General features: G+C 49.0%; 1 protein-coding gene across 2 annotated transcripts in view; it reads right to left on the reverse strand.

Moving 5' to 3' along the window:
• Positions 1–7,665: 7,665 nt before the first annotated feature.
• Smox (spermine oxidase) overlaps positions 7,666–24,052 on the reverse strand; it is a 33,945-nt gene continuing 17,558 nt past the window's right edge. Inside the window, exons 2-8 of one of the 2 annotated variants that reach the window (XM_005365570.2) lie at positions 20,796–21,029; positions 16,378–16,604; positions 12,651–12,824; positions 11,748–12,507; positions 10,681–10,841; positions 8,514–8,603; positions 7,666–8,108 (exon numbers count right to left, since the gene is read on the reverse strand). In XM_005365570.2, coding sequence (XP_005365627.1) covers positions 7,971–8,108; positions 8,514–8,603; positions 10,681–10,841; positions 11,748–12,507; positions 12,651–12,824; positions 16,378–16,604; positions 20,796–21,003 — 1,758 coding nt within the window. In that variant the 5' untranslated portion in view covers positions 21,004–21,029 and the 3' untranslated portion in view covers positions 7,666–7,970. The remainder of the gene's footprint in view (positions 8,109–8,513; positions 8,604–10,680; positions 10,842–11,747; positions 12,508–12,650; positions 12,825–16,377; positions 16,605–20,795; positions 21,030–24,052) is intronic. The other variant, XM_005365571.2, reaches the window with a different exon arrangement.

Genomic DNA, 24,052 nt, shown 5'->3' on the forward strand with positions numbered 1-24,052 from the left:
TATACTTATTCCTCACACTTGTGTCATTTGCACTAACACCTATCGGTATAGTGTGCACAACTCTGACAGCTAGCTTCACTAGAGCAGTTAACTAAAGTCACATTGTTATTGATTTAGTAAAATGCATATTTTTTTTCTCCAGATGGGGTTTCTCTGTGTAGGTCTGGCTGTTCTGGAACTCACTCTGTAACCAAGGCTGATCTCAAACTCAGGGAGATTCACCTTGATGTGGATCTTCGTCCAATAAACAGCAGGAAGCAGTTTGGAGAAAACTATGCCCATATTCCCATATGTTGTTTATAAATGTTTGTTTACATATAAAGGGGGATATGATAAAGAGATTTGCTTTGGTATGGATCTTGGTCTATTGATGCAAATTTAGGGTCAATCTTGTTATATGTATATTTCTGCCCTTGATTAAGGTTTTGTGATTGTGTGCTCTTGATTAAGGTTTTGTGATTGTGTAGTTCATTTTAAAATGTAATGTATAATTAAGAAATATAGGTTAATAGTCATCTATAACAGTCAAGCTTGTAGTCATGTTACTTAGATTTTCTAGGTATACAGAGATATATTTCAGTTAGATAGGTATCCTTCAAATCTTTCAGAGACCTTCAGAATATGGTCTGAATGTTAATTGTTTTAATGTTAATCTTATATGTGTTAAGAACTTAGGACTTTTCATGACAATGAGACACATATGCTCCTGGCAGCACCAATCTACTTCAAGAGGAATATGGGCATCAAAGAGGCTCCTTATGGTGTTGGCTAGCCATTTGGGCAAGAAACTGCTCTTGCCTGGACTGCTTGATGAACTGGACATGCAGGACCCACAGAGAAATGACTGCTGAACTTGCCTGAAAGTGAGACCGTCCTTTGGAGTTCCTGTTTCATGAAAGTCTGTACGACATTCTGCAGGGCACAGAAGAAAGTGACTGACAAACTGCCAATATAGGCAGAACTGCCTTTGAAATTTCCTGCTTCATGGAAAGTCTGCTGGATACTATGGGCCTGCAGGCTGAACATGGATGCCCCAATGATACAGAAGTTTGGGTGACTGACCAGGCAGCAAGATGTCTCTATCAATTCTAGAGTTTTTAAAGTTGTTTACAATGTACTTCATGTTTACTTAGGTAATATTATATCTTTCTGCAGTCTTTGATGGAGTTGAAGAACAGACAGAAATAATACAGTTTTCCTTAGTTATGATAAAAGATAACGTAGATATAAATATTGTAACTGTAATTATTGCTTAATACCTGTTTTGTTATATTTAATTTTACTATGTAAAAGATAAAGCCTTTTTTTATTTAAACAGAAAAGGGGAGTTGATGTGGATTCTCCTCTGTATGCTGTGAATTCCATTGGTGAATAAAGAAACTGCCTTGGCCTGTTGATAGGGCCGAACTTAGGTAGGTAGGGAGGAAAACTAAACTGAATGCTGGGAGAAAGGAGGCAGAGTGAGAGAAGAAGCCATATAGCCCTGCCAGAAACAGACCTCGGAACTTTGCCAGTAAGCCACTGCCTTGTGGCGATACACTGATTAATAGTAATGGGTTAAATTAATATGTAAGAGTTAGTCAATAAGAAGCTAGAGCTAATGGTCCAAGCAGTGATTTAAATAATATAGTTTCTGTGCGATTATTTCGGGGCTGAGCAACCGGGAACACCACCACCTGTCTCTGCCTCCCGAGTGCTGGGATTAAAGATGTGTGCCGCCACCACCCAGTCGCACATGCATTTCTTGAAGCATAATTAGAATTTCTCAGCTCAGAGTCTGGCATGATAAATGAAACAACTAAATATCTGCTCAATGAACCAAAAAAAAAATGGTTGAACAAATAAACAAAAGAAAATCCCTCATTAGGGACCAAGGGTGCCTCTTTTCATTGTCAGTGGAAAGTCCATAGCAATGTAGCAAGAGCTACAACTACAATAAAATGTATTTGTTCAGTATTAATTAAGGGGAGGGGTGTTCTGCGACGACTTGTTTGGGTCATTCTTTTGAATTCAGAAAGGCTCAGAGAATCCAAATACAAATTCTCTCAATGCAGCAAGGGCTGTGTTCCCATATGGCCAGAGGGTGGCACCAGAGGTCAGGACTTGGTCCATAGCTTGTCCTTTCTTCCAGAGAACAGGCCTATTACGTCTGCCCCTGCTGGCCTGCCTGTGAGCAGGGGAGCCCCAACTGCTGGTATGGGCACAGGGGGATGGAGGATGCTCCAGGGGAGAAACAGAAGGCGATGCTTGCCTGTGGAGAGGAACCAAGGTCAAGGACAGCAGGAGGACAGCAGGAGACTGGGACGTCAGGATAACGGGGCCTGCATCAGAGCATGGGGCACACAGGTGGAGGGTCACCATAGCAGAGGTAGGGCCACCACCCCTCTCCTTTGGTCATGAAGGAATTCCCCAGGGAGGCTGGAGAGCTTGCAGTTTGGGTGAGGAAGTGACCTCTTGTCAGCTTTTACTGGTCCATTGCCCGAGACAACCAAGAGAACAGAGTTGTGGGAAAGAAAGGGGTCTCAGGAATCTAAGAAGGAAAACCTGACCCGGGAGGCCCAAGAGGGCTGTCACCAGCACTGGGGGGGGGGGTCTCCAGGTTGACATCATTTTTGCACGGTGTCCCCATTCCCTTACCAATCCTGCAAACTTTGTTACCCTGCACTGATCCAGATGTTCCGGGCACTGTTTCAGATGCACTGGATACGCAGTGGTGAACATGGAACTTACAATGCAGTGAGGAGGAGCTGGACAGGCAACTACACAAATAAACTAACACCAAAAACCAAACGGGGGAAAGAAAAGCTGTGAAGAAAAAGCCAAGGGAGGGGACAGAGTGGGTAACCAGGAAAAGGGATGCTCAGGGTAGTGTCCCCCAAAGTGTCTGAGTAGAAATCTAGAAGCAGCAAGGCGGGGTATGGAATTCCAGATAGAGAGCAGCCAGGACAAGGAGGACACAGCAGGTGGATCTGCAGACATCTCGCTGGTGCCTGCAAGCAGCACCCTGGCTCTCCAGTGTGAGGGCTGCCACCGGAAACCAGGGAGGCTGGACTGGTCACCCTGGCTGTGTGGCCAATGGGCTAAAGGAGGAGGTTACAGAGGAACACCACTAGCTGACTGCTGCCGCCATTCAAGACAGAAAATACTGGAAAGCGGGGAATGTGTGAGGAGGTTGATGAGACTCGTCTGTGGCAACTCAGAGGCTGGGGAGTGGACAGTGACGTGGGTGTTCTCCTGAAGTCAAAGGACGGCAGTACCATTCACTCAAACAGAGAAGCATGTCGCTGGATCACATGAAGGCATGACAGGGGGAGTTCTGCTTGGGTCCAGCTATGTCCGTGGAGAGAGGGTGTAGACAGCACCGCATGTCTGTGGAGTTTGCTTCCTCGGCTTTATTCTGGTGAGTGGGCACAGCCCTTCTCCTCCTGCTGTATGGCGTGGTCCAGGACTGAATTATGCTGGCTGGTTTTAGGAGAAGAGACCAAGGGAAGCAATAGGCAGAGGAAAAATCCCAACCCCAGAGCCATTTACAACTGGTCAGGACATACTACAAGAGAAATCCAACCCAAACTCATAAGCAAAGGACAGCTACCTGCCCATGCAGCTAGACAGGACACTGAAGTCACTCACAAGCAAGAAGACAGTGTTGTGACGTGGCCTTGACCTGGGTGTACAGATGGCTGTGTGATCCCATGTGGCACCACACCCTGGGACAGAGGTAGCAGTAGATACAAGGCAAAAAGTAGGGGTGAGATGGAGAACCTCGAATCCAACAGGCCCAAATCACACGTACACCAAACCTGCAAAATAAAGCGTCCAACACTTTGCTTTCCTTGAGAGCAGAGGTGGGTGTTGCTTATATCAGCAATAACAAGCACTAGAATAAAGGGACATGATATGGCTTTATCCACCTATCTCCACTCCGTTGTATGGGACAGGGCAGTGACCAACCTCTTTGTCTAGTATTAAATATACAGCATGAGGTTAAATGTCATGGTCACCTTAGCAGGACACTTCCTGCTTGTTCCCCTATACAACTGGGAAAGGGGCTTAATAAACAGGTGGACCCAGAGAAAATCCAGCCTCCTGTCACTCTGCCATTAAGTTGGAAAAAAAATGTTAATTAGACAGGGGAACTAGCAGCAATAGACAGGTGAACTAGCCAGGTGAACTAGCCAGCAGCCTGCCTTATACTACACCTAGAAGAGCCCCCTTTTTCCCATCCCAAGAAACCCAAGCAAAATGCAGTTACTACTACAGTTTGGATTTAGACCATCCTTTAAAGGCCAATGGGATAAGACTTGGTCTGTGGCACTACTGAGACCTTTAAGAGACAGGGCCTTCTGGGAGGGATCCAGATCATTGTGGGTGTGCTCTGGAAGGGCGTATCAGGACCCTGGCCCCTTCGTTTCCCAGCCACCATGAGATGGACAGTCCTCCACCTCATGCTTTTACCATGACCTACTAGCTGGATGCAAGAGGCCAAAACCATGGGCCAAGACAAATGGTCCCTTGATTTAAGTTAATTATCTCAAGCAGTTTGTCTCAACAACAAAAGCTAACCCAGAGACTTCAATCCAAGATACTTCACTCCTCCCCTATGTTCTAGGCAGCCGCCATCAAATCAAAAGTAAACGTCATTCAGACGTGACATAACAGCAATGACAGAGACAGTGACTGCCAGAGTACCCCAGTCCCCTGTGGAATGAGTCTGAGACTCCCACAAAGTGGCAGCTGAAAACCTTAACTCTGGGGTTCCCAGTGCCTATGACAGAAGACACCATGCTACTAAGGGCACAGACTCCAGGATATGGACACAGATGGCAGGAAAGAACTCTCTGTAAGTGAACTTCCAGGCAATGGAGATCACACGGCAGCAACGGTGTGAGTGTTGACCGAAGTGTCGCACACTAGACAGAACCCAGATGCCACTTCCGCTTTCAGAAACTTGGTCAGCATGTGAGAAGTTTCCCACATTCCTGTTAGAGGTAGCTGTCTCCTTCTGAAGGGTTTTTCTGTTCCTTGTCCATAGCAGAGGAAATCCAGATTCTCAGAAGAGCTTCTGCGGGGCTACCTTTCTGAGAACTTTGGTTTCCTCTGCTATGAACCCTTGATTCCCTCACACAGCTGCAGATACAGAGGCTGAGAAGGTGACAAGCAACACACCGAATACAACAATACCTATTTTATGAGCTCAGGGTCAGTCCTTTTTACCAAGCCACCCGTGGGCTATGTGATAGATTAAATGAGAAATGTCCCCTATCAGACTCAAGCATTTGGTTCCCAGGCTATTTGGGGATGCTTGGGAGGTATGGCCTTGCTGGGGAAGTCTGTCACTGGGATCCAGCTTTGCGGTTTAGTTATTTTATTTATGCGTGTTTTACCTGCATGTATGTCTATATACCGTGTGCATGCAGTGCTTGCAGAAGCCAGAAGAGGGTGCTGGATCCCCCACAACTGCAGTTGTTACAGATGGTTGAGTCACCATGTAAGCACTAGAGATTGAACTGGAGTCCTCTGAGAGAGCAGCCAGTGCTCTAAGCCGCTGACCATCTCTCCAGCCACCCCAAACCTGGGCTTCCAAGTTTCACAGCTATTTACCATTCTCCGTTCACTCGCTTTGCTTCTGGCTTGCAGTTTAAGATGTGAGCCCTCGGCGTCTGCTCTGGCTGCCATGTCTGCTGCCTCTTGCTGCCTCCACCACCAACCACTCTTTTCCCTCCAGAACTCTAAGCCCATTAAACCCTTTCTTCTATAATCTGCTTTGATCATGGTGTTTCAGCAGCGGTGAATTCGGGGTGTGAGTCTTCCCTTTATCTGCCCTCAAGATGTTGTCAGTCCTCTCTGCTGCATGAAAGAAACAAGCTGGGCCAACACGCCCATGTTTGGGGTTAGGAGGGCAAGAAAGACACCTTCGAATACAGCTTGTTTTAAACTAAGGCACACCTAAAGTACAGAAATCTTCAGTGCACAGCGTGGTGCATTTAACCCACATATAAATGCTATCAGCTCCGGGCAACCATCCCCATCTCTCACTGCTGATACTGTAGATTCGTTTTGCAAGTTCTTGAATTTGTAATAAAAACAAAGTACCTACTGCAGAGCCTTGTGCCTACATCCTTGCATTCAGTGTTGCTGAGATTAATTCACTGTGTGGCAAGCAGCCCTTTGTTTTATTCTTCCACTGTGTAATAATCTGCTGTGTTCACATAGCATGCACCAGTTCACTCTCCTGTCGGGGTACACGCTGGCCACTTTCGGTCTCTAGCAATTATGAATTCATCGCTTCAGTGGGCATCCGTACTTTTATTTCTCTTGGGTAGAAACCAGGAGTGAAAGGCTGGCAGGCATGTGGCCGGTCGTAGCAGGATCTGCCATACAGACTTCGGGTCCACAGCTTCAGATTATTTTGGTGTGGCAGCCTCATTTTCTCAAGTACAACCTGAAAGGTGGTCTGGGCTATGGTGTAGGCAGACTTCACTGCCCACCTGAGACAAGTACACTAGCTTTAAAGCTTTGCTTACCTTCAGAAATAAACCATACTTTCCAACCAGGGCTGGCATCCACTATACCAATAAGCCGTGTGCTGGGCTGGAGAGATGGTTTAGAGGTTAAAAGCACCACTGCTCTCTTCCAGAGGGCTCAGGTTCAATTCCCAGCACCCACATGGTAGGTAGCTTGCAAACATATGGAACTCCAGTTCCAGGAGACTTGGCATCCTCTTCCGGACTGGAACTCCAGTTTCAGGAGACCTGGCATCCTCTTCCAGACTGTGGGCACCAGGTGTGAACATACACTCGTGTAGGCAGCATATACACACACATAAAAGTTTTAAAAAAATGCTAAGTGGGTGTGCCTAGCATTTATGATTGCTACCCTGCCAGCACATGATTGGTGTTGATGCTGAATGTTGTCTGTTTGTCTGTCTGTCTGTCTGTCTGTCTGTCTGTCTGTCTCTCTCTCTCTCTCTCTCTCACACACACACACACACACACACACACACACACCTAAAGGTCCCCAACAGGCAGTCACCAAATAAACATTTGATCCTCCTTCCCCCATTAAGTTCTTTACAACTCTGACACCCGGTAATTAATTACTTCCCTCCTGCTTTAAGTCTAGTGGCTGCTTTTGTGTTTGTCACTCCAGCCGGTGGAGAAATCCAGGGACCATGGAAGTTAGCCAGAATTTCCCAACACAAGTTCATAGAACGGAAAGGTGGCTTCCGACAAAGGAACCTGGGCTACAGAGACGTTACATTGTTTGAGTTCTGTTACAAAAGACATCCGATACATATTGTTAGTTTAAAGCCTGACTTAGACTCACTGCCCTGTAGCCAGCAGTGAACTCATCAGACCCCGGCATGGATCCACAAGCGGGATATCCCTCCATAGAATTCACCTTCATTGAATACGGCCTGCTGTCCAACCAAGCTTCCAGAAGGTCTCAAGTGGTCAGAACCAGGCCCATCCTAAGGAAGTGGGCACTGGGCAGGGAGAAGTGCGTATTCAGGGGAAGCTCAAGGAACAGAAGGTGTAAAGGAGCATCTCGTCAACAAACCTGAACACCGTCCCTTTTAGGAGCACAGCCATGATACTTGCCCCAACAATCAGCAGAGACAAGATTAAACGAATGTGCACACAGAGGCTCTGAACTGAGGAGAGAGGCTGGGAACACAGGAAGGGTCACTTCTTTTATTATCCCAAAATGCAAAGTATTGAAGGCACTTGCAATAACATGGAGGGGGCGGGGAAAGGGAGGAGCAGGAAGCCAAATCCACCTGGTTATTACCCAGCCTGGAAAAAAAGAAAAGCTACGGGCCAGGTCTGAAGCCAGCCCACTGTCCTCTACAAAAGATAAAATTTCATTCTAGAGGCAACTAGGCAATTACGAGTACATGAGCAGGGGAAAGGACTAGCGGTCACGAGTTAGTGGTTCTTTAAGGAACACATTTGGCAGTGAGGACACTCTCAGGGCCCCTGCTGGAAGAGGTCTCGGTACATCTCGATGAGACGAGCGGCCTCGCGCTGGCCAGAGAGCAGAGCACCATGGGTGGTGGAGTAGTACTTGCGGTGCGTGGCCTCACCGGAGAACAGCACCTGCATGGGCTAAGTGGGAGGAAGTGGAGGTGAGGGTGCAGAAGCAGCAGAGGCAGTGGGCTCCCTGGCTGCCCTGGAACCCCTATTCTTACAAGGCAGACACGAGTAAGCACGATGCAGGTATCCTCCACAGGATAAAGACTCACCCACCCACCTCGCCACCTTCCCAATCCTTCCCCATACACCCATGCCTCAGTTCCTTCTGTCCTAAGGCTGTGAGCAGTCCTAGCTGTACAGTCCCAAACGCTCCATTTTCCTCTTAAGAATAGCCCTCCTAAGCCTTTATTTTCTTATCGGTCAAAATGGATTTATACTACCTACTTCTGAGGCCGGCTGTAAAGATTAAACTATGAGTATAAGCACTTAGAATCTGGAAGAGTGTAAACAGCAAAGTCAGGTGGTGATTTAACAAACCTTCATGGAGCCCCTACTAGGGTCCAGGGACTGTTCTGGGCACTTGGATGAGAAAAGGTGACCAGGCTGCTGCTTTGTGGAGCTTCCATGCTGGTGGGGAAGCCAGACATGAAACCCAGTTACTAAACAGTGTCGTATGTGATAATAGGTGTTTGGTGGGGTGATAAAAGCCCAGAAAAGAGGTTCAATGTCTGGGAGACCCCCACAAAGCCTCCTGGAGGACTGGACCTTGGCACTGCTTCTCAAAGGATGCTGGGTGAGTAAACAGGCGAAAGGGAAGTCAGCCAGAGGGAAAAGTCACCACACCGAAGACAGTGAGTTCTCTGGATTAGCCCAGGCTCAATCTCAAAAAAGCAGGTATCTCAATGAGTCCAATGACAGTTCAGCTTCTTGCACACCAAACTCGAATGTGAACTTCTCTAAGAATGCAGTGTTGAATCCTCCAAGTCTAGACCAAGAGCATGCACCCCTAACGAGCTACCAGGTGAGCTGTTCCCACCAATAAGGAGCTCGGGGAGGCTGTTAAATGGAAAGACGGATGGACTGTGACCAAGCACAAGCTGCCCACTACTACCATGCTCACCCACTTTCTCTTCTCTCCTTAGTTAAGCCCTGGTTCTTCTGGTTAATGTTTCTTTGCTTACTTGTTTGTTTGTTTGTTTTGAGACATAGACTCAAAACATATAGCCCAGTTGGCCTGAACTCCTACCTGCCTCTACCTCCTGGGTGCTGGGATTAAAGGCGTGCACCACCACTCCCAGCTCAAGTCCTAGCTCTTAACTGGTTCCAAAGTCATTCAAAACAAAAATGACGTGGCTCGGCCTCTGTCAGGAATGTGTAATCATGTAACTACATTCTAGTCAATAAGTCTCAGCTCCAAGAAGTCCCCTTTCTGGCCCGTGGACTTTTCTTCCTGCTATCAGTCGAAGACATAAGAATCATTGTTCCTGCAGCCCTCTTAGACCACGGTGACTGACCATGGCAGCCAGGTGTTCACGATGTTTGGTCCTCCCTCTAGCCTGTAGATTGTTGTTCAAATTCTGCTTTGCTTTGTTTCTGTCACAGCCAGAGGTCTCCTTTGTAGGACAATGCCCTCTCTGAGAACAGCTAGGCAGACACACCTTAGCTGACAGAAATCGCCATGGGTGACTCCAAAAAACTGCTTTAAATATAATTGCTGCACTTTAACATTTAATGTATGTGCACGCTTAGTGGACAGAATTTACCACTGGGAGCGTATCTCTCTCAGTGTTTAACAGTGTATGTATGTGTGCGTGGCATGCGCGTGCACGCACACCATCAGGTAGAATGGAAATCAGAACAACCTGCAAGAAACAATTCTCTCCTCCATCTTTTCCATAAGTCCTGGGACTGAACCCAAGTCAGTCACCAGGCTTGGCAGTGGGCTTCCTTGCCCACCAAGCCATCTTTCTGGCCTCAGATTTATGATCTTCTTGGCATAGAGTTGGCCCAATTTGGGGGAGGGCAGTATTCTTAAGTTTTACTTTGCTTTAAGACAGGGTCTATGTTATCTCAGACTCGCCTTGACCTATGTAGCCAAGGATAGCTTCAAATCTCTGGTCCTCCCTCTCTACTTCTCCAGTGCTATAGAATTATGGGTATGCACCACTACGCAGGGTTTCCGAGGTGCCAGGGATAGTACCTAGGGCTTCAGACACGACAGGCAAGTATTCTACCAGCTGAGCTACAGCCCCAATTTTGTCCTCTAAAACACAGTAAGGAAATATTGCACTGCTGTCAACATCAACAGTGCAATATTGGGTTTGTGCTACATAACCCAATGTGGAAGCCATTAGGCACATGAGGCTGTTGAATTTAAAATGTAAGTATTACAACCAAGGAACCAAAACTTTAATTTATTAATTTAAATTCTACTTAATTAATTCAATCTAACCGCGGCTGAAGGCTTATTGTCTAGCACAGCAAGCAACGATTTATGCTCAAAAAATATTAATTTTCTATATGATTCTATTTTTTTCTTCCAGATGTTAAGTGTCTGATAACTCATTTTCTCTTTCACTATGGGAGTCACCCCCACCGCTCTTCACCATGGCACCCTTACACGACCCCAATCCTTCTCCCTGGGACTAGACACATGGAAAATACCCCTTACAAGGCCTGTCCTCACCATTCACAGCCCACTCACCGCTGTCTTGGAGCTCTCTGTGTAGGGTAGGGGCTTGGCCAACTTCTCCACATCTGCCCCACTGGAGCCCACCTGTGTGTATGAATAGGAACCTCGGAAGTATGGGTTGCTGCCCCAGGATGAGCGCAGGATACGTCGAGGTTTTGGTATATTGGGGTTCCCTGTTGGGAAGTCAGAAAAGCCAAGACAAGGGAGCATAGGAAATGACTACATAAGGAAGGTACTCCAAGACAGACAATCTACCTCCCTCCTGGGCTCCAGCCAGGAGGTAGGCATAAAAGATTGCGAAAAATGAGGGGGACCGGACTCAAACTGTATTCCCAACTCATTACTTCCTGGTGACCCCCAGAAAACAAACACTGCTTATCTCAAGGCCTTGGTTTTCCTACTTCAAAGTATTTGGGGGGTGGGGAGGTGCCTCAGTGGTATATCTCATGGTTAGCACTCATGAGGCCCTAGGATCGATTCCCAGCAGCATTTAGATCAATTTCAGATACTCATATTTTCCTTTCTTCCTAATATCACGGGCTCCTGGGAAGTTCCCCTGCAACAGTGGACAGGAAATAAGCAACTAAAACAACCAAGACGCTGGGTATGACAGCATTTGACCATGGTTCCAGCACTCAGGAGGCCAAGACAAGACGATCTTCAATTCAAAGCCCAGTCAGCTACAGCCCAATGAGTTCTAGGCTAGCCTGGGCTATACAATAGCCAGCCTGGGCATTACAAAAAGAAAAAAAGAAACCCTGTCTCAAAAAAAAAAAAATCACTCTATCAGAGAAAAACAAATCTATCTCTGAACAAGATGTTATGCAACAGGAAGTAGCCATCTCATGGTGATGGCGACACACGTCCTTTTCACCATGAAGCCCTTAGTGGAAAGAGTCATCACTCTGAATCATTCAAACTCCAAACTGGGAGTGGCAGCAACTGAGGTGACAGCCTAAACATGGATCCCAATAGGACAGCCCCTTCAGTACCACAATCTAGAAAGAGTAGACCTGCTACGGACCTAGGGGTTGAGAAAGCAGCTAGGCCCCAGGGAGCAGCACGGACACAGGACCCACCTGTGAACTGTCGCAACATCTCTGTGCAGATCTCAGCCACGGCCTCATCATCGCACTTCTCCATGACGAGAGCCTCCTCCCCACAGATCCAGCCACTCAGCACGTGGCCATAGCGCTCTGGTGGGTACAGGACATCGAAGCCACAGATCTTGCGGTACCACAGCTCAGGCGGGTAGGTGAGGGTACAGCTTTCTGCCTCATCCTCCCACACAAACTGCAGGCTGTTGCATTCCGGGCCCCAGAAGGGCTCCTCGAATTCAAGGAAGATCTTGTCGGTGGTACCGATGCCCAGGCGGTGGATGGCAGCCACCTTCTCCGTGGGCAGACACGGCCTAAAGAAACTGGTGTACTGCCGCTTGAGCACGCCCAGTGAAACCGTCACAATCACGTGGTCCGCTGGGATCACCTCACAATCCTCGCACTCCACGACCACCGGCCACTGCTCATCCTCGTCCCACCTCCCCTGCTGGGGACTCTCTCCACTCTGGCCACCCTCCCCAGTGTCGTGATTGTGGTCACCCTCACCACAGGGCTGGATCTCAGGACCCCGGGGGCGAGCTGAAGCCTGGTCCCAGTGGATGCAGCGGACAGGTTTCCCCAGCTGGATGACATGTGGGGGGATTCCCTCAGCCAGCAGCTCCACAACTCGCATGAAGCCTGAGGGGATGATGTGATGGGCGCCAGGGATCTCCGTCCATTCTCCGAAGGCGCTCAGGGACACCTCATCTATGCTGTGGGAACTGCTCTCACAGCTTTCCACCTGCGGAAAGACCCAGAGAGAAGCCAGGTGATGGCAGGGCTGGGCCAGAGAATGAGAGCTCTGAGCAGCACGGCCCTCTGGACCTAGGCTCCCCCAGAACTGGTCTTTATCACTCTGGCATCTAAACTCCGCAGCAAAGATACCTTCAGGTACTGCTGTATCATGGCGAGCTTCAGGCGCTTGGTAGCCTCTGTGTCGTCAGGGTCATCCCTGATGCGATTGCGCACCTTCTCCCGGGTGAACACCCCGACGCTGTTCTGACTCTCAGCATTGACTGGTTTACCATGCCGGAAGAACTCCTGGGTCAAGTTATAGACCTGCCAGAGAGAGTCCCGGAGACTGAGCACTCTGACCAACCTCCACAGCAAACAGGGCCCAACTAGAGAGCCACCTGCTCCCAGGTGTCCCTGGTGCAACTGTGGCTTCGGCATGAAACTGAGCAGGGCACCTGCCCCAGTCAGCCAGCTCCTCACCTCCAGGCCTGTAAGAGAGGTGCAATGGACCCATGGCTTTCTTAAAACAAACTGCAAACATCTGGGACCTGTAGAACCTGAAAGAAGGAGCTGCCTCTTCGTGGGCTGTGTGCATGTCTGCAAGGGCCCCACATTCCCCTGGAGAATTTGGTCTGCACACGTTACCTTTTCCAAGAACCAAGTGTAGAAAACTCACCCCCTACAGATACCCCCTGTTCAGATCTGTAAGAATCCCTTCATTTCGTCTGATGTACACGAAGTTAGAGGGAAGAGCAGCACAGAAGGGAGCATCTCCGGAGGCTCCAGCAATCCAAGAGGCAGCCATTTCTCAACCAAAACACCAACCCACTCCTTATCCACAGTGACCATCAGTCCCTCCCCTACAAGCCTGTCCCATAATCCCCATCTCCCACAAACACTGAACAAGTCTACTCCTAGACAGGCCCCAGCATTCACTCAGCATGCATGTATGGGCTCCACACCCGAAGTCCTCAGCCCTGCCCTTACCCCAGCTGATGAGACACTCCAAGGGGATTTCTACATAGCACTGATAACAAGGAACCCAGGAGTGCTAAGGTCAACCCAGGCAACCCCGACTCATTAGGAGACACAGCACTGGCCATGAGAGGTGAGAACGCTACAGGCACAGGGATCTGCACACTCAAAGATGGAGGTGAGGCCGTCAAGAAACCTAAAAGGTTGTGGGGTGAAGAGGCAACAAGGAGAAGAGTGTAAGAAATAAATGGCCTTAGAAAGGGAGGCAGGCACCAAGGAGGAGGGCAGCAGGATCCCCACCCTCTGCTGTCATTTCTGGGGCTATAGCAAATGTGAGCTTCTCAGCTGTGACCCCTCGTGGCCAGGCTGACTAGTGGTTAGCTCCCTCCTTAAAGAGCATCTGGATTTGGCCAGAATGCATTCACAGGAGAGAGGTCTGCTCTGCATTGCAGCCCCAACACAAGCTGTGGGGCCACAGCAGGGTTCCTCCAACCAGCACTGTTCACGGGAGAAAGCCTCCACACGAGACAAGATGCCTCTGCAGCACAAATTACAGGGAAGAATAGGGGTGAAACTGTCAACTTGTCCTGCCTACAGTTACAAGACGCTAGATGGCCAGCAGTAGCTGGAGTCTCAGCAAACTCCTCCTGCACGATTACTACCAAGAACTTGAGCTGGGGACTCTCCTCCTCATCCTCCCTCGGTTTTCCCCTTAACAGATGAGCAACATGGTAACTAATATTCAGCTCATGGTCACCGGAGACCACAAAGTCCAGCTCAGAAGTAGCAAATGTCACCATCACTAACTAGGTATAGGTCTACCATGTGGGTACAGTATCCTCCCACACATAAAAGGAGGGTACCGGACGGGGCAGGCCTTGGACCACTACACCAATACTTACGTGCTTTTCATTGGGATTCCAATCCCTGTTACACTGGGTAGTAGGTACAGCCATGTACATTTTACAGATGAGAAAACTGGGGATCTGAGAGGCCCTATACCTTAAGGGCTCAATATTCTACGTGTAAGGCTGGAGATATAGCTCAGTGGGAAAGCACTTCCCTATCACAGGCAAGACCCTGGGCTCGATCTCCAGCACTGAGAAAGGAAAAAAAACAAAGACAGAGATGGCTCAGTGAGTAAAGAGCTTAAGCGTGAGGAGCCAAGTTTGAATCCCCAGCATGCGTTGATTCCTGAGAGGTCAGAGTCGGGCAGATCCTGGGGGTTCACCCGCCAGCTGTTCCAACTGAAACTGTGAGTTTCACATTCACTGAGAGACTCTGTCTCAAAATGCAAGGTAGAGAGCAATAGAGGAAGACACCCAACAACACTGACTCTGACCTAAGCGCACACACGTACACCATCTAAATGTACACACATGAATGGCCCTTCAGAGTCATTGTTGCTAATAACGCCACCCTCAGGCACAGTTTCACACGCTTTGTTCAGAAAGGTCGCCACCACTAACTAAAAGCCACACAAGGAAATCCTGACCTCTCCCTCTTCCTTCAGTCCCTAAGCAGCATGGCAGTTTCACAACCACTGTGTCCATTTTATTTTCCACAGATGCCACTCTTGGTGTTCAGAAGTGAAACTGACCAACAGGAAGCAGAACAAGTCAAGACCACTGAGAGTCATTGTCAGAAGGTATCCACCTAGCCAGGCATGGCTGTACACATCTGTAACTCCAGCACTTGGTCCACATAGCCAGGCATGATGGCACACATCTGTAACTCCAATACTTGGTATCCATATAGCCAGGCATGGTGGCACACATCTGTAACTCTAGTACCCAAAAGGTGGGGAAAAAAGAATCAGGACTCTAAGGCCAGCCTTGGCTATATAGCAAGTTTAAGGCCAGGTTGAGCTGTATGGGATCTATTTTTTAAAAAATTAAAAAATAAAAACATAAGTATTCATGCTTAAAGCACTTACAATAGCCAAGAACCAGTGTGTAGACCAGCAAAGGCCACTTAGAAGCATCCAGGTTACTATCTGATCATTGGTAGTCTACACTTTGTGAGTGAAAATGAACTACGGCGCTACACTCATGTCACTGTTGGTGCACACACACAAGACAGAGCGTGCACATCCTCCACGGGCCAGGGGCTTCTACACTTGTTGGTGCACACACACAAGACAGAGCGTGCACATCCTCCATGGGCCAGGGGCCTCATGTTCAATAAGTGCTCAGCAGCCATGTGCTGACCTGGACTGGGCCATGACATGACAATAAGAAAGTCAGACCTGTACTTTACCTCATTTGTCCAGTGCAACTTATAGCACTACTGGGAGATACTAAGAATACTTTTCTAAAGCATGGATGCATCGATGGGGTGCAGTACTGCTACTTCTAATAATGGACTGCGATACTAACCAATGTAATAAGAATAATAAATACTCTGAGGATGGATTCTCAATATAGAAACCACTAGAAATCGAGAATTTAATATCAGTTCCTGCATAGCCTCACTAGCTACATTTCAACTACTCGAGAGCCACAAGTATAGATACTAGCACACTGGAAAGTGCAGGTCCACACATTTCCATCCGTGCAAAGAGTTCTCCTGAACAATGCTGGCTACACATAATTTCAAAAATATTATTAGAATACTAATTGATATACTAATAGATATGTTATTTGAATTAAAATAATAACCATCAGGGAATTGAGATCAATGCACAAAAATTCATTTTATTGCTATATACGAGGAACAACTAAGATATGCTTTCAAAAAATGTTGAGTGTCCATAAAAAACCATAGTGTCAACTGTCACAACCAAACACCTAGCGAAGTCTAGCAGATGACATTTAAGGCCTTTTTGAGACAATCTATCAGCATCTTGCCTACCCCAGCACTTTTGTGCCATATCCCCAAACTGTCCTGGCGTTCCCTTTACCTCGTTGTATAAATCGCTGAATTCCTCAACCACGTCCTTGGGGATCCGGCGGCCGCGGTTGGTAAGGTAGCAGGCCACGCCATTCTTGGAGTAGAGGCTGATGCGGCCCACGCTGCGCTCCCCATCTGTTGTCTCTTCCAAAAGGCCATTAGCTTCTGCTAGATGGTAGATAGGATTCCCATGGGACCCATGGATCCAGGTGGCTCCCAGTTCAAAGGTGGCGTGTCCTGGGTGACAATAACAGACCCTTAGAGGGGCAGAGGTTTCTCCAGAGAAGGACGTGAGGACTCCCACCCACAAATACTCAACAGACCAGGAAAGGACTTGGGAGCTTGCTCTGATGAACAGATAAAGCCTACATATAGAGGACCATCACCTGACGTCAGAGGAGGTGACCAGCAGGGAGCAGCCCTGCCCACAGTGACTCCTGGATGTGTCCACTGTCACCTCATGCCATCAGTCAGACATTTCTCCTTCTAGTCACCTCCCCAAACAAAACTACACCCCAGATCCCTGACTCCCGCACATTCAAGAGAACTACTGTGGGTATCCACCAGTATTAGTCTAGCTCCTTAATACCCCATGGCTCTGAAGTCCGACCCCTTCTCTCAGACAGAAGATCCCCCCCCCTTCTAAAACTTCAAGACAGAAAAGAGAGAACAACTCCAATTCAGAGCATTTTCCCCAGGGGTGAGTGTTGTAATTAGAGCGGTGGGGCTGCGTCCCCAGCACCCGGCCGCCCACATCAGGTGAGGAATACAAACCAGATCTCCAGAGAATGTTAAGCCCTGAAATCCTTTCACAGGGCGGAGAAGTGGGGAAGGCAGACCCTGAGATTCTGTTGAGGAGGGCTGAGGAGCAATCTGGATCCAAGATGTAAGAGCCCTAGGAATCCATCCTCCCTCCTCACCCCCAGTCAAACCAGCAGGTCTGAGATAGCTGCCTCAGTCCTGAGCCTCAGTTTCTTCTTCAGATGTTACAAAGTTCTGAAGCAGTTTTCCCTGCCTAGCTTCCAGAGAGGTTAGCATGGTCCTAAGAGCACAGAGAAACAACTGGTGGTATTTGCTTTTGCAGGCCAGGCTCAAAAATCCATATGGTCCATTTCCTGTCAACTTCACAGTAAGTTCTCCCACCCTTGTGTGCACACCCCTGACAAAATGACTGTGCACGCCTCCAACCACCCCCCCCCCAGAGGCAGGGTCTGCAGCTTGAATTTGGGTTAGACTGCAACATGCTCTGATTAGCAGAATGTGGCTGTAAAAAACCCTGCAGCTTCAGGGGCCTCAAGACGCCTTCCTTAGTTAGCCTTTCTATTGCTGTCATATAACACCATGACTAAGAGTAAGGGGGGGGGAATTGTTTTAGCCTACAGCTCCACCTCTCAGCCCATCACTGAGGGAAGCCAGGACAGACACTCAAACTGGGCAGGAACCTGGAGGCAGGAGTTGATGCAGAGGCCATGGAAGATACTGTTTCCTGGCTTGTTCCTCATGCTTGCTCAGCCTGCTTCCTTATAGAACCCAGGACCACTGGCTCACGGTGGCATCGCCTACAGTGAACTGGGCCCTTCCACATCAATCATCAAACAAGAAGATGCACCACAGGCCAATTTGGTGTGTGTGTGGGGGGGGGTTAGTTTCAAAATTGAGGTTCCCTCTTCCAAAATGACTCCAGCTTGTGTCAAGTTGACACAAAAGTAGCCAGCACAGGGGCCTCGTGGCTTCTACGGTCAACTTCTAAAATGATAACTATGGAAAAAACCACAGGCTCACCTTGCTAGGAACATAAGCCTAGACCAAAGCCTATACCCCCTACCACACATGAGGATGAGGGCATCTTAGAGATCCTAACCAACTGACCCTGGACATGCAGGAATCAGGCAAAGCCCAAAAAAGACCCACCTACCTGAGTCCTGCCCCCACTTCACCCCACAGATTGTGAGTAAATAAAAAGACGTTTTAAGCTGTTTCATCTGAGGTGGCTCGTTCTGATACAGTCTAAAGATGGCAGCACTGTCCCTCACCCCAAGAACTGGGCATGCGCTCCTTATCTGCATGCCTTCCCTTTCTTGGGATGTTTCTAATTAAACTATCAGTTACTAAAATTAGCCCTGTAACATGAATGTGCCTAAAACTAGAAAAAGCACAACCTCATGCTCCAGCTCACAAGATAAGGACAGTCTGTATCTCTGAAAGGAGCAGGCACGCACAGGCCCCTGGGTATAGGGTAAGCAGGCAGACTGAAGGCCACCAAAAGCTGAAAGTCTAGGACCTTGCAACAGAAGTGTCTGTTCTAGTTTGAGCTCCCAAAGGGAGCAGAGGAAGAAGAGGGAGATTATTGTTATCGCTATTATTAATAGTAAAGTTTGTTTTTAGACCATTCTGCACACGTACACAATGCAGTACCAACCACTCTCCCCTCCCCGACAAACTCCTCTCTAACATTCACGACTATTCATTTTGTTCTGTGACCCACCCGGGACTAACCAAGACTCTCTTGTGTGACCATGGGTTCAGAGCTACTGTTGGAGCCTGGTGGGGTCGTAGTGGAAATGACTCAACACAGTAGGCTCCCTTTCCCAGAGAATTAACCGTCAGCAGTTCAGAGATAACAGGGGAAACACTGATCCCTCCCCCTGGCACAGTAGGAAGTTCCAAGCCACACAGAGACTGGGCAGGTCAGAAGCAAGGAGACACCTTTCCTGTCTTCTCTAGGGGGTCCTCAAATGTGAGCAGAGGTGGGGAGAGAATTCAGGCCAAGGTTTGACAGCAGCTGGGAGGACCAGAATAAGGGCTCTGCTGAGGATGTCTCTGTTACTCCATCTCTACCGCATCTGTACTTCCAAAGGGCACCAAGTGCCAGCCCATGCCCACTCACCTCATAGCATGTGGTGCCCTCAGAGTCTCTGGCTCTGGATCCCTGTTCTCACTGCTGACAGGGACATGGCCACTATGCCATGCTGAAGCATGTCGGTCTACACACTGGGCCCTGCGGCCTGCCTATCTGCATACAACACAGACACCCGGTGCAGCAAGCTCTCCCCTCTCTCCTTCACATCCGTCATTCCATACCACCTGTGCCCTCCTTCTTCTCTGCCCAACAAGCCCTCCCATCAAGTATTCTGCCACCCCACACCTTCCCGGCACAGACTCGGTTGTCAGTTGCCCCAGGGACTGGGCCACCTATCTCCCCATCTTCTGTTTGGATATCAGACTCTGAATAAGCCCCAAGAATCGTAAATGGGACTGCTCTTTCCTGAGGCTGCCAGCCAGCCAATCAACGGCGAGTAAAGCACTGGGGCTCGCTGACTGCCCCAACTTTATGAGCACTTGGATGGCACTTTCATTCTTAGTGCCAAGAGACAACCTAGTTTGTGCATGAAAAGGGGAAACAAAACCTCCTATGTGCCTTCCAGGAATGGCTCTAGGGGAAGATACTTATGTCCTCACTAGCTCTACAGGAAGGGAAAAGACCCGAGGGTGTCCTTGATATTCGTGGATTCTCAGCCTGACCACCTATCTAAGCAAGCAAGCACATAGGCTCTGTGCGGCAAATACAGAATCCTCTAGAGGTGCAACTGCGGTGGCTCACGCCTGCTACTTCAGTACTTGGAAGTCGGAGAACTGGAGGATGAAACCCTGTCTCAAAACAGAAGGCAAAGCTAGGGAGACAACCCAGTTGGTAAGGTGCTTGCCATAAAAACATGATGACCTCAGTTAGATTCCCCCAAAATCCATGTCAAAAAAAAAAAAAAAACCCAGGCAAGGTAGTGCACACCCATAATTGGCCGAAGCAGGAGGACCCGTAGGGCTTGCTGGTCAGTCAGCCAGTCTAGCGGAATAACTGAGTTCCAGGTTCAGTGAGAAACTATCCCTGCTCTCTAGAACCCTGGCAAAGTCTCCCTACCACAGGGGCACATCTCTTATCTGGCTGCTTTCTCCAGGGTCCTCACTATTTACAACCTGGACTGAGACAATCCCAAGACCATGCATCACTCACAAGAAAGCCTAAATCCCTCTTCCACTGCACCAATCTTAGTTCCTGTTGCCTGGAATTCAGTCATGATACACTAATTCATACTAAATAAAAACATCATAAAAACTAATGATGTTTAATCAGAACTTACACAGCCTCCCCTCCTGTGACATTAGAAATGAGCCCCCACAGTCTTCAGATAGTTTGACTCTGGGTATGCCCTCTCCAACAAATACCGTCCACCCCAAGTGTTGCACCAAGACAGCATTCTCTAAAAATGGAATGTTGGTACAAGGGGCAAAAGAAGCTTCTGGAAAATACCCACATAGGTTGCATGATCAAACATTTATCCCAAGACCAAATTAGTAAGATTTCAGGCAGGACCAGGGTATTAGGGGACAAAAGATGGCCCAGAGAGGTGGCTAAACCCGAGTGACGCTTACCAAGTCTCACGCTCTGAACGCGGCCCCCAATGTGTCTGGAAGCCTCAAGCACAGTGACATCGGTGAAGCCCTGCTCGAGAAGTGCTCTAGCTGCGGCCAGGCCAGCCAGGCCAGCTCCGATCACCACCACACGAGGCTGTCCCCTTCTCCGCAGGCCGCAACTGAGAGGGTCATCCGCACTGTCGCCACTGGGTTCACAACTTTGCATACCGTCCGTGCTCACCTTCTAGGAGCCTGTGACAACAGGGAGCGGGTGGAAATCAGCTTACCCAACCCAAGGAACAATCACAGCACAGCTGCCCCCCTCCAAGACCTGATCAGGAAGAGATACCTCTCAAAAATGCAAAAAGGGAAACAGGAAGGGGCAAAGAGAGAGGGGAGCCAGGCAGGGAGACATGGGTTAGGCCCTACCAACAGGCAAAAGGTAAATCCCATCAGCCCCACCCTCAAATCTCTTGAGCTCTTCCTGTCCCTATCCACATGTCCTAGAGTGGAGACTGAGAACAGAAGCTGAAAAAGGCCAAAGTCAGGAGACTGACCCTGATGTTAGTTCTGTTCGACTCAGCATGGCTGCTGTTGCGCCAACCCCAGGCTGCTCACACAGATATCAGGATACTCACACATATGAAGGATACTTGCACAGTCCCCTAATGCTCACACCAGCCCAGGACACTTGTACACACGGCACTGGGCTCTGTCCCCTTCTCACCTGGCTTTTCCCTAGTATTCTCTACCCCCTTACGCCTTTCTCCTCCTGGCCTTTCTGCTGGCTTTCCAAGTCTTGGTGAGGTGGCATTGTGGTGGGAAAGACAAAAGCTTCACCGCCCCACTCCTCCAGAAAGTGCTGGTGTCCAGCAAGCCTTGCTATTCTGGGACCTTTTCCCCATCCACCAGGCCCCACAGTCACCACAAAACAGCAATGAATCCAGGAAACAGTGAACTGTGATGACCCACAGCACCAGAGACCAGACATCAAATTGACAGTTATGCTCTGCCAGCTTACTTAAAGATGCCAGCCTTTGAGCAGCGGGTACTGCAGGGAAAGGAGGTGGCCCAAGCTGGAATACACTGTTCCTCTAGTCCCAGAATGAGCAGGATGGTTTGGAGGTATCTGAGGACCACCATGTAGGAGACACTCGGCTCATATCCCCATCCCTTGCATTCCCTGACTCAAGCAACTTAAAGAGTCCAGCTGTCTTGGCTAAGGTTTGCGTCACAGATGCTACAGAATTTAATAGTACCAAGACCCAGCAAAGAAATGAATGCAAGTGGATGAAAGCTACGACCAAGAAGCAAATAAAAACCTGTCACCCACACCCATAAAGCAAGCATGACCTTCCCCAGACACAGTAATCCACCTCTAAGAACCCACCAGAGACACAGGGCACATCCCATCACACAGACAACGTCAAAGAAATTTATAGCGTTATCCTGCTGACCAAATCCAGAAACAGCCCAAAGGCGTGAGCTATGCAGTGTGTCATCCCACGCAATACTCAGCAACTTCAGAACCAAGTTGCGGTGCCCTCGAAGGAAATGAGACTGAGCCAGAGGTCAGACACTCAGCAGCACCTACTGTACAGCCCCATCTATATGGAGTTCAGGGAGAGGCAAACACAGGGATTAAGGGAGGGGAGGGCAGAATGAGTTTCCTGCAGTGGAACAGAGGAACGGGAGAAATGGGGGTCCACAGCATGTCAAGACATGCTGACTTCCCTCTGAGCTTTCCATTTTCCTTGGGACAGTGTTCTCTAACACTTGGAGGTTTACCAAAGTAAGTGTGGTTTTGGGTTGTTGTTTTTTTTTTTTTCTGTTGTTCTTTTGCTCTGTTTTTCCTAAATATACTCAGGCTAAGAAGCTGTTTCTCCTCAACTCATTCATAAGATGCCTGGGCCTAGAAAGAAACTCCCTCCCCTGCTGCACCTCCTACCCGGCTCCCAGACTCAAAGTGGCCAAGGCAGGGTAGAACAGGTTTCCTAGACTGCAGGCAGGTGGCGCTCGAGGCCCAGACTCCCTCCGAGGCAAGCCTAGCTTTGCCAAAGGAGGAGGCCACCAGGAGATGGGCACAGGCCTTTCCTGCCTCCTCCTCCCCTGCCCTCTTCCCCTACTCCTCGGTCACCCTTCTCCAAGGAACACGCCACGCAGGGTTGGCTGGACTCTTTCCCTCCCTTCCCCTCTGCTCTCGCCCAGGTTCCTGCGCACTAAATATAGAGGTGAGGATGTGGCAGACTGCACGCGCTGGCAGGGTCAGCAGCGATGCCACCGGAAGTCTGCCAGCCACCGCCGACGCCGTGACAAGCTAGTAAATACAGGAGCGCCACGGAGGGCCTGCGTCAGCAGTAATGACGCCAGGGTGCTCAGGCATCGAGTGAGTCGTGACAGGGCTGCGTGCCCCAACCCAGTCTCTGGAACAAGAGTGGGGATTCCCCTTTCCAGCACCCCTGCCCCAGGGACACCCCAGCAGACTCATTTTTGCAATACAGGGAGGGATGGCAGCGGTGTTTGTAAAGCTTACTGGTGGAGCCACATCTTGAAATGCTACTGGGCTGAGCAGGTGTAACAGGGATTAAACTGGAGTTCCTACTCTGACTGGGGCCACACACACACACACCTGTAATTCCAGTACTGTGAAGGCTAAGGCAGGAGGATCATGAGGTTCAAGCTAGCCTGGGTTACACAGCAAGACATTATGTAAAAACAAAAAAACAAACAAACAAAAAACCACGGGGTGTGTCCGGCTTATCACAGGCTCCCAAGACACCTCTCTAAAAGCCAGAGAGGTCTAGCTGACCTTTCTTGCCCTAGGCTTGGCTGGCTGGTCCTCACTGCTCTGCCGTGACTGTCAAATAAGGCTATCACAGACTGTCAGCATCTAAGGACCTCACACATTAAGGATCAGGTGCTGTCGGTACCTAATGAAAGGATTCTGGAGTGGACCACAGGCCATCTTAAAGATAACTACAGAAATAACCCTCAGCCCCCCCAACACCAAATCTCAAGAGACCTTGAACATGGGTATCAGATGGAAGTCACACAGGAAACCAGGGCCCATGTGGGTCCCCTGCACCACTGACCTTCATAGTTAACCCCCAAACCAGCTTCATCCACCCTTGTTACCCACAAGAAGTCAGAGGCACCACACACACAGCCACAGAAGACAGAGGACAGTGCACCATGGCCCCTTATCACCCTGCATCCATCCACGAGGCTTTTCCTATCAGTTTTTATCACTTTCCCCTCTGGGATTTTTTTTTTTT

This window comes from Microtus ochrogaster, unplaced genomic scaffold (assembly GCF_000317375.1).
Source record: "Microtus ochrogaster isolate Prairie Vole_2 unplaced genomic scaffold, MicOch1.0 UNK3, whole genome shotgun sequence".
Taxonomy (NCBI): Eukaryota; Metazoa; Chordata; class Mammalia; order Rodentia; family Cricetidae; genus Microtus; species Microtus ochrogaster.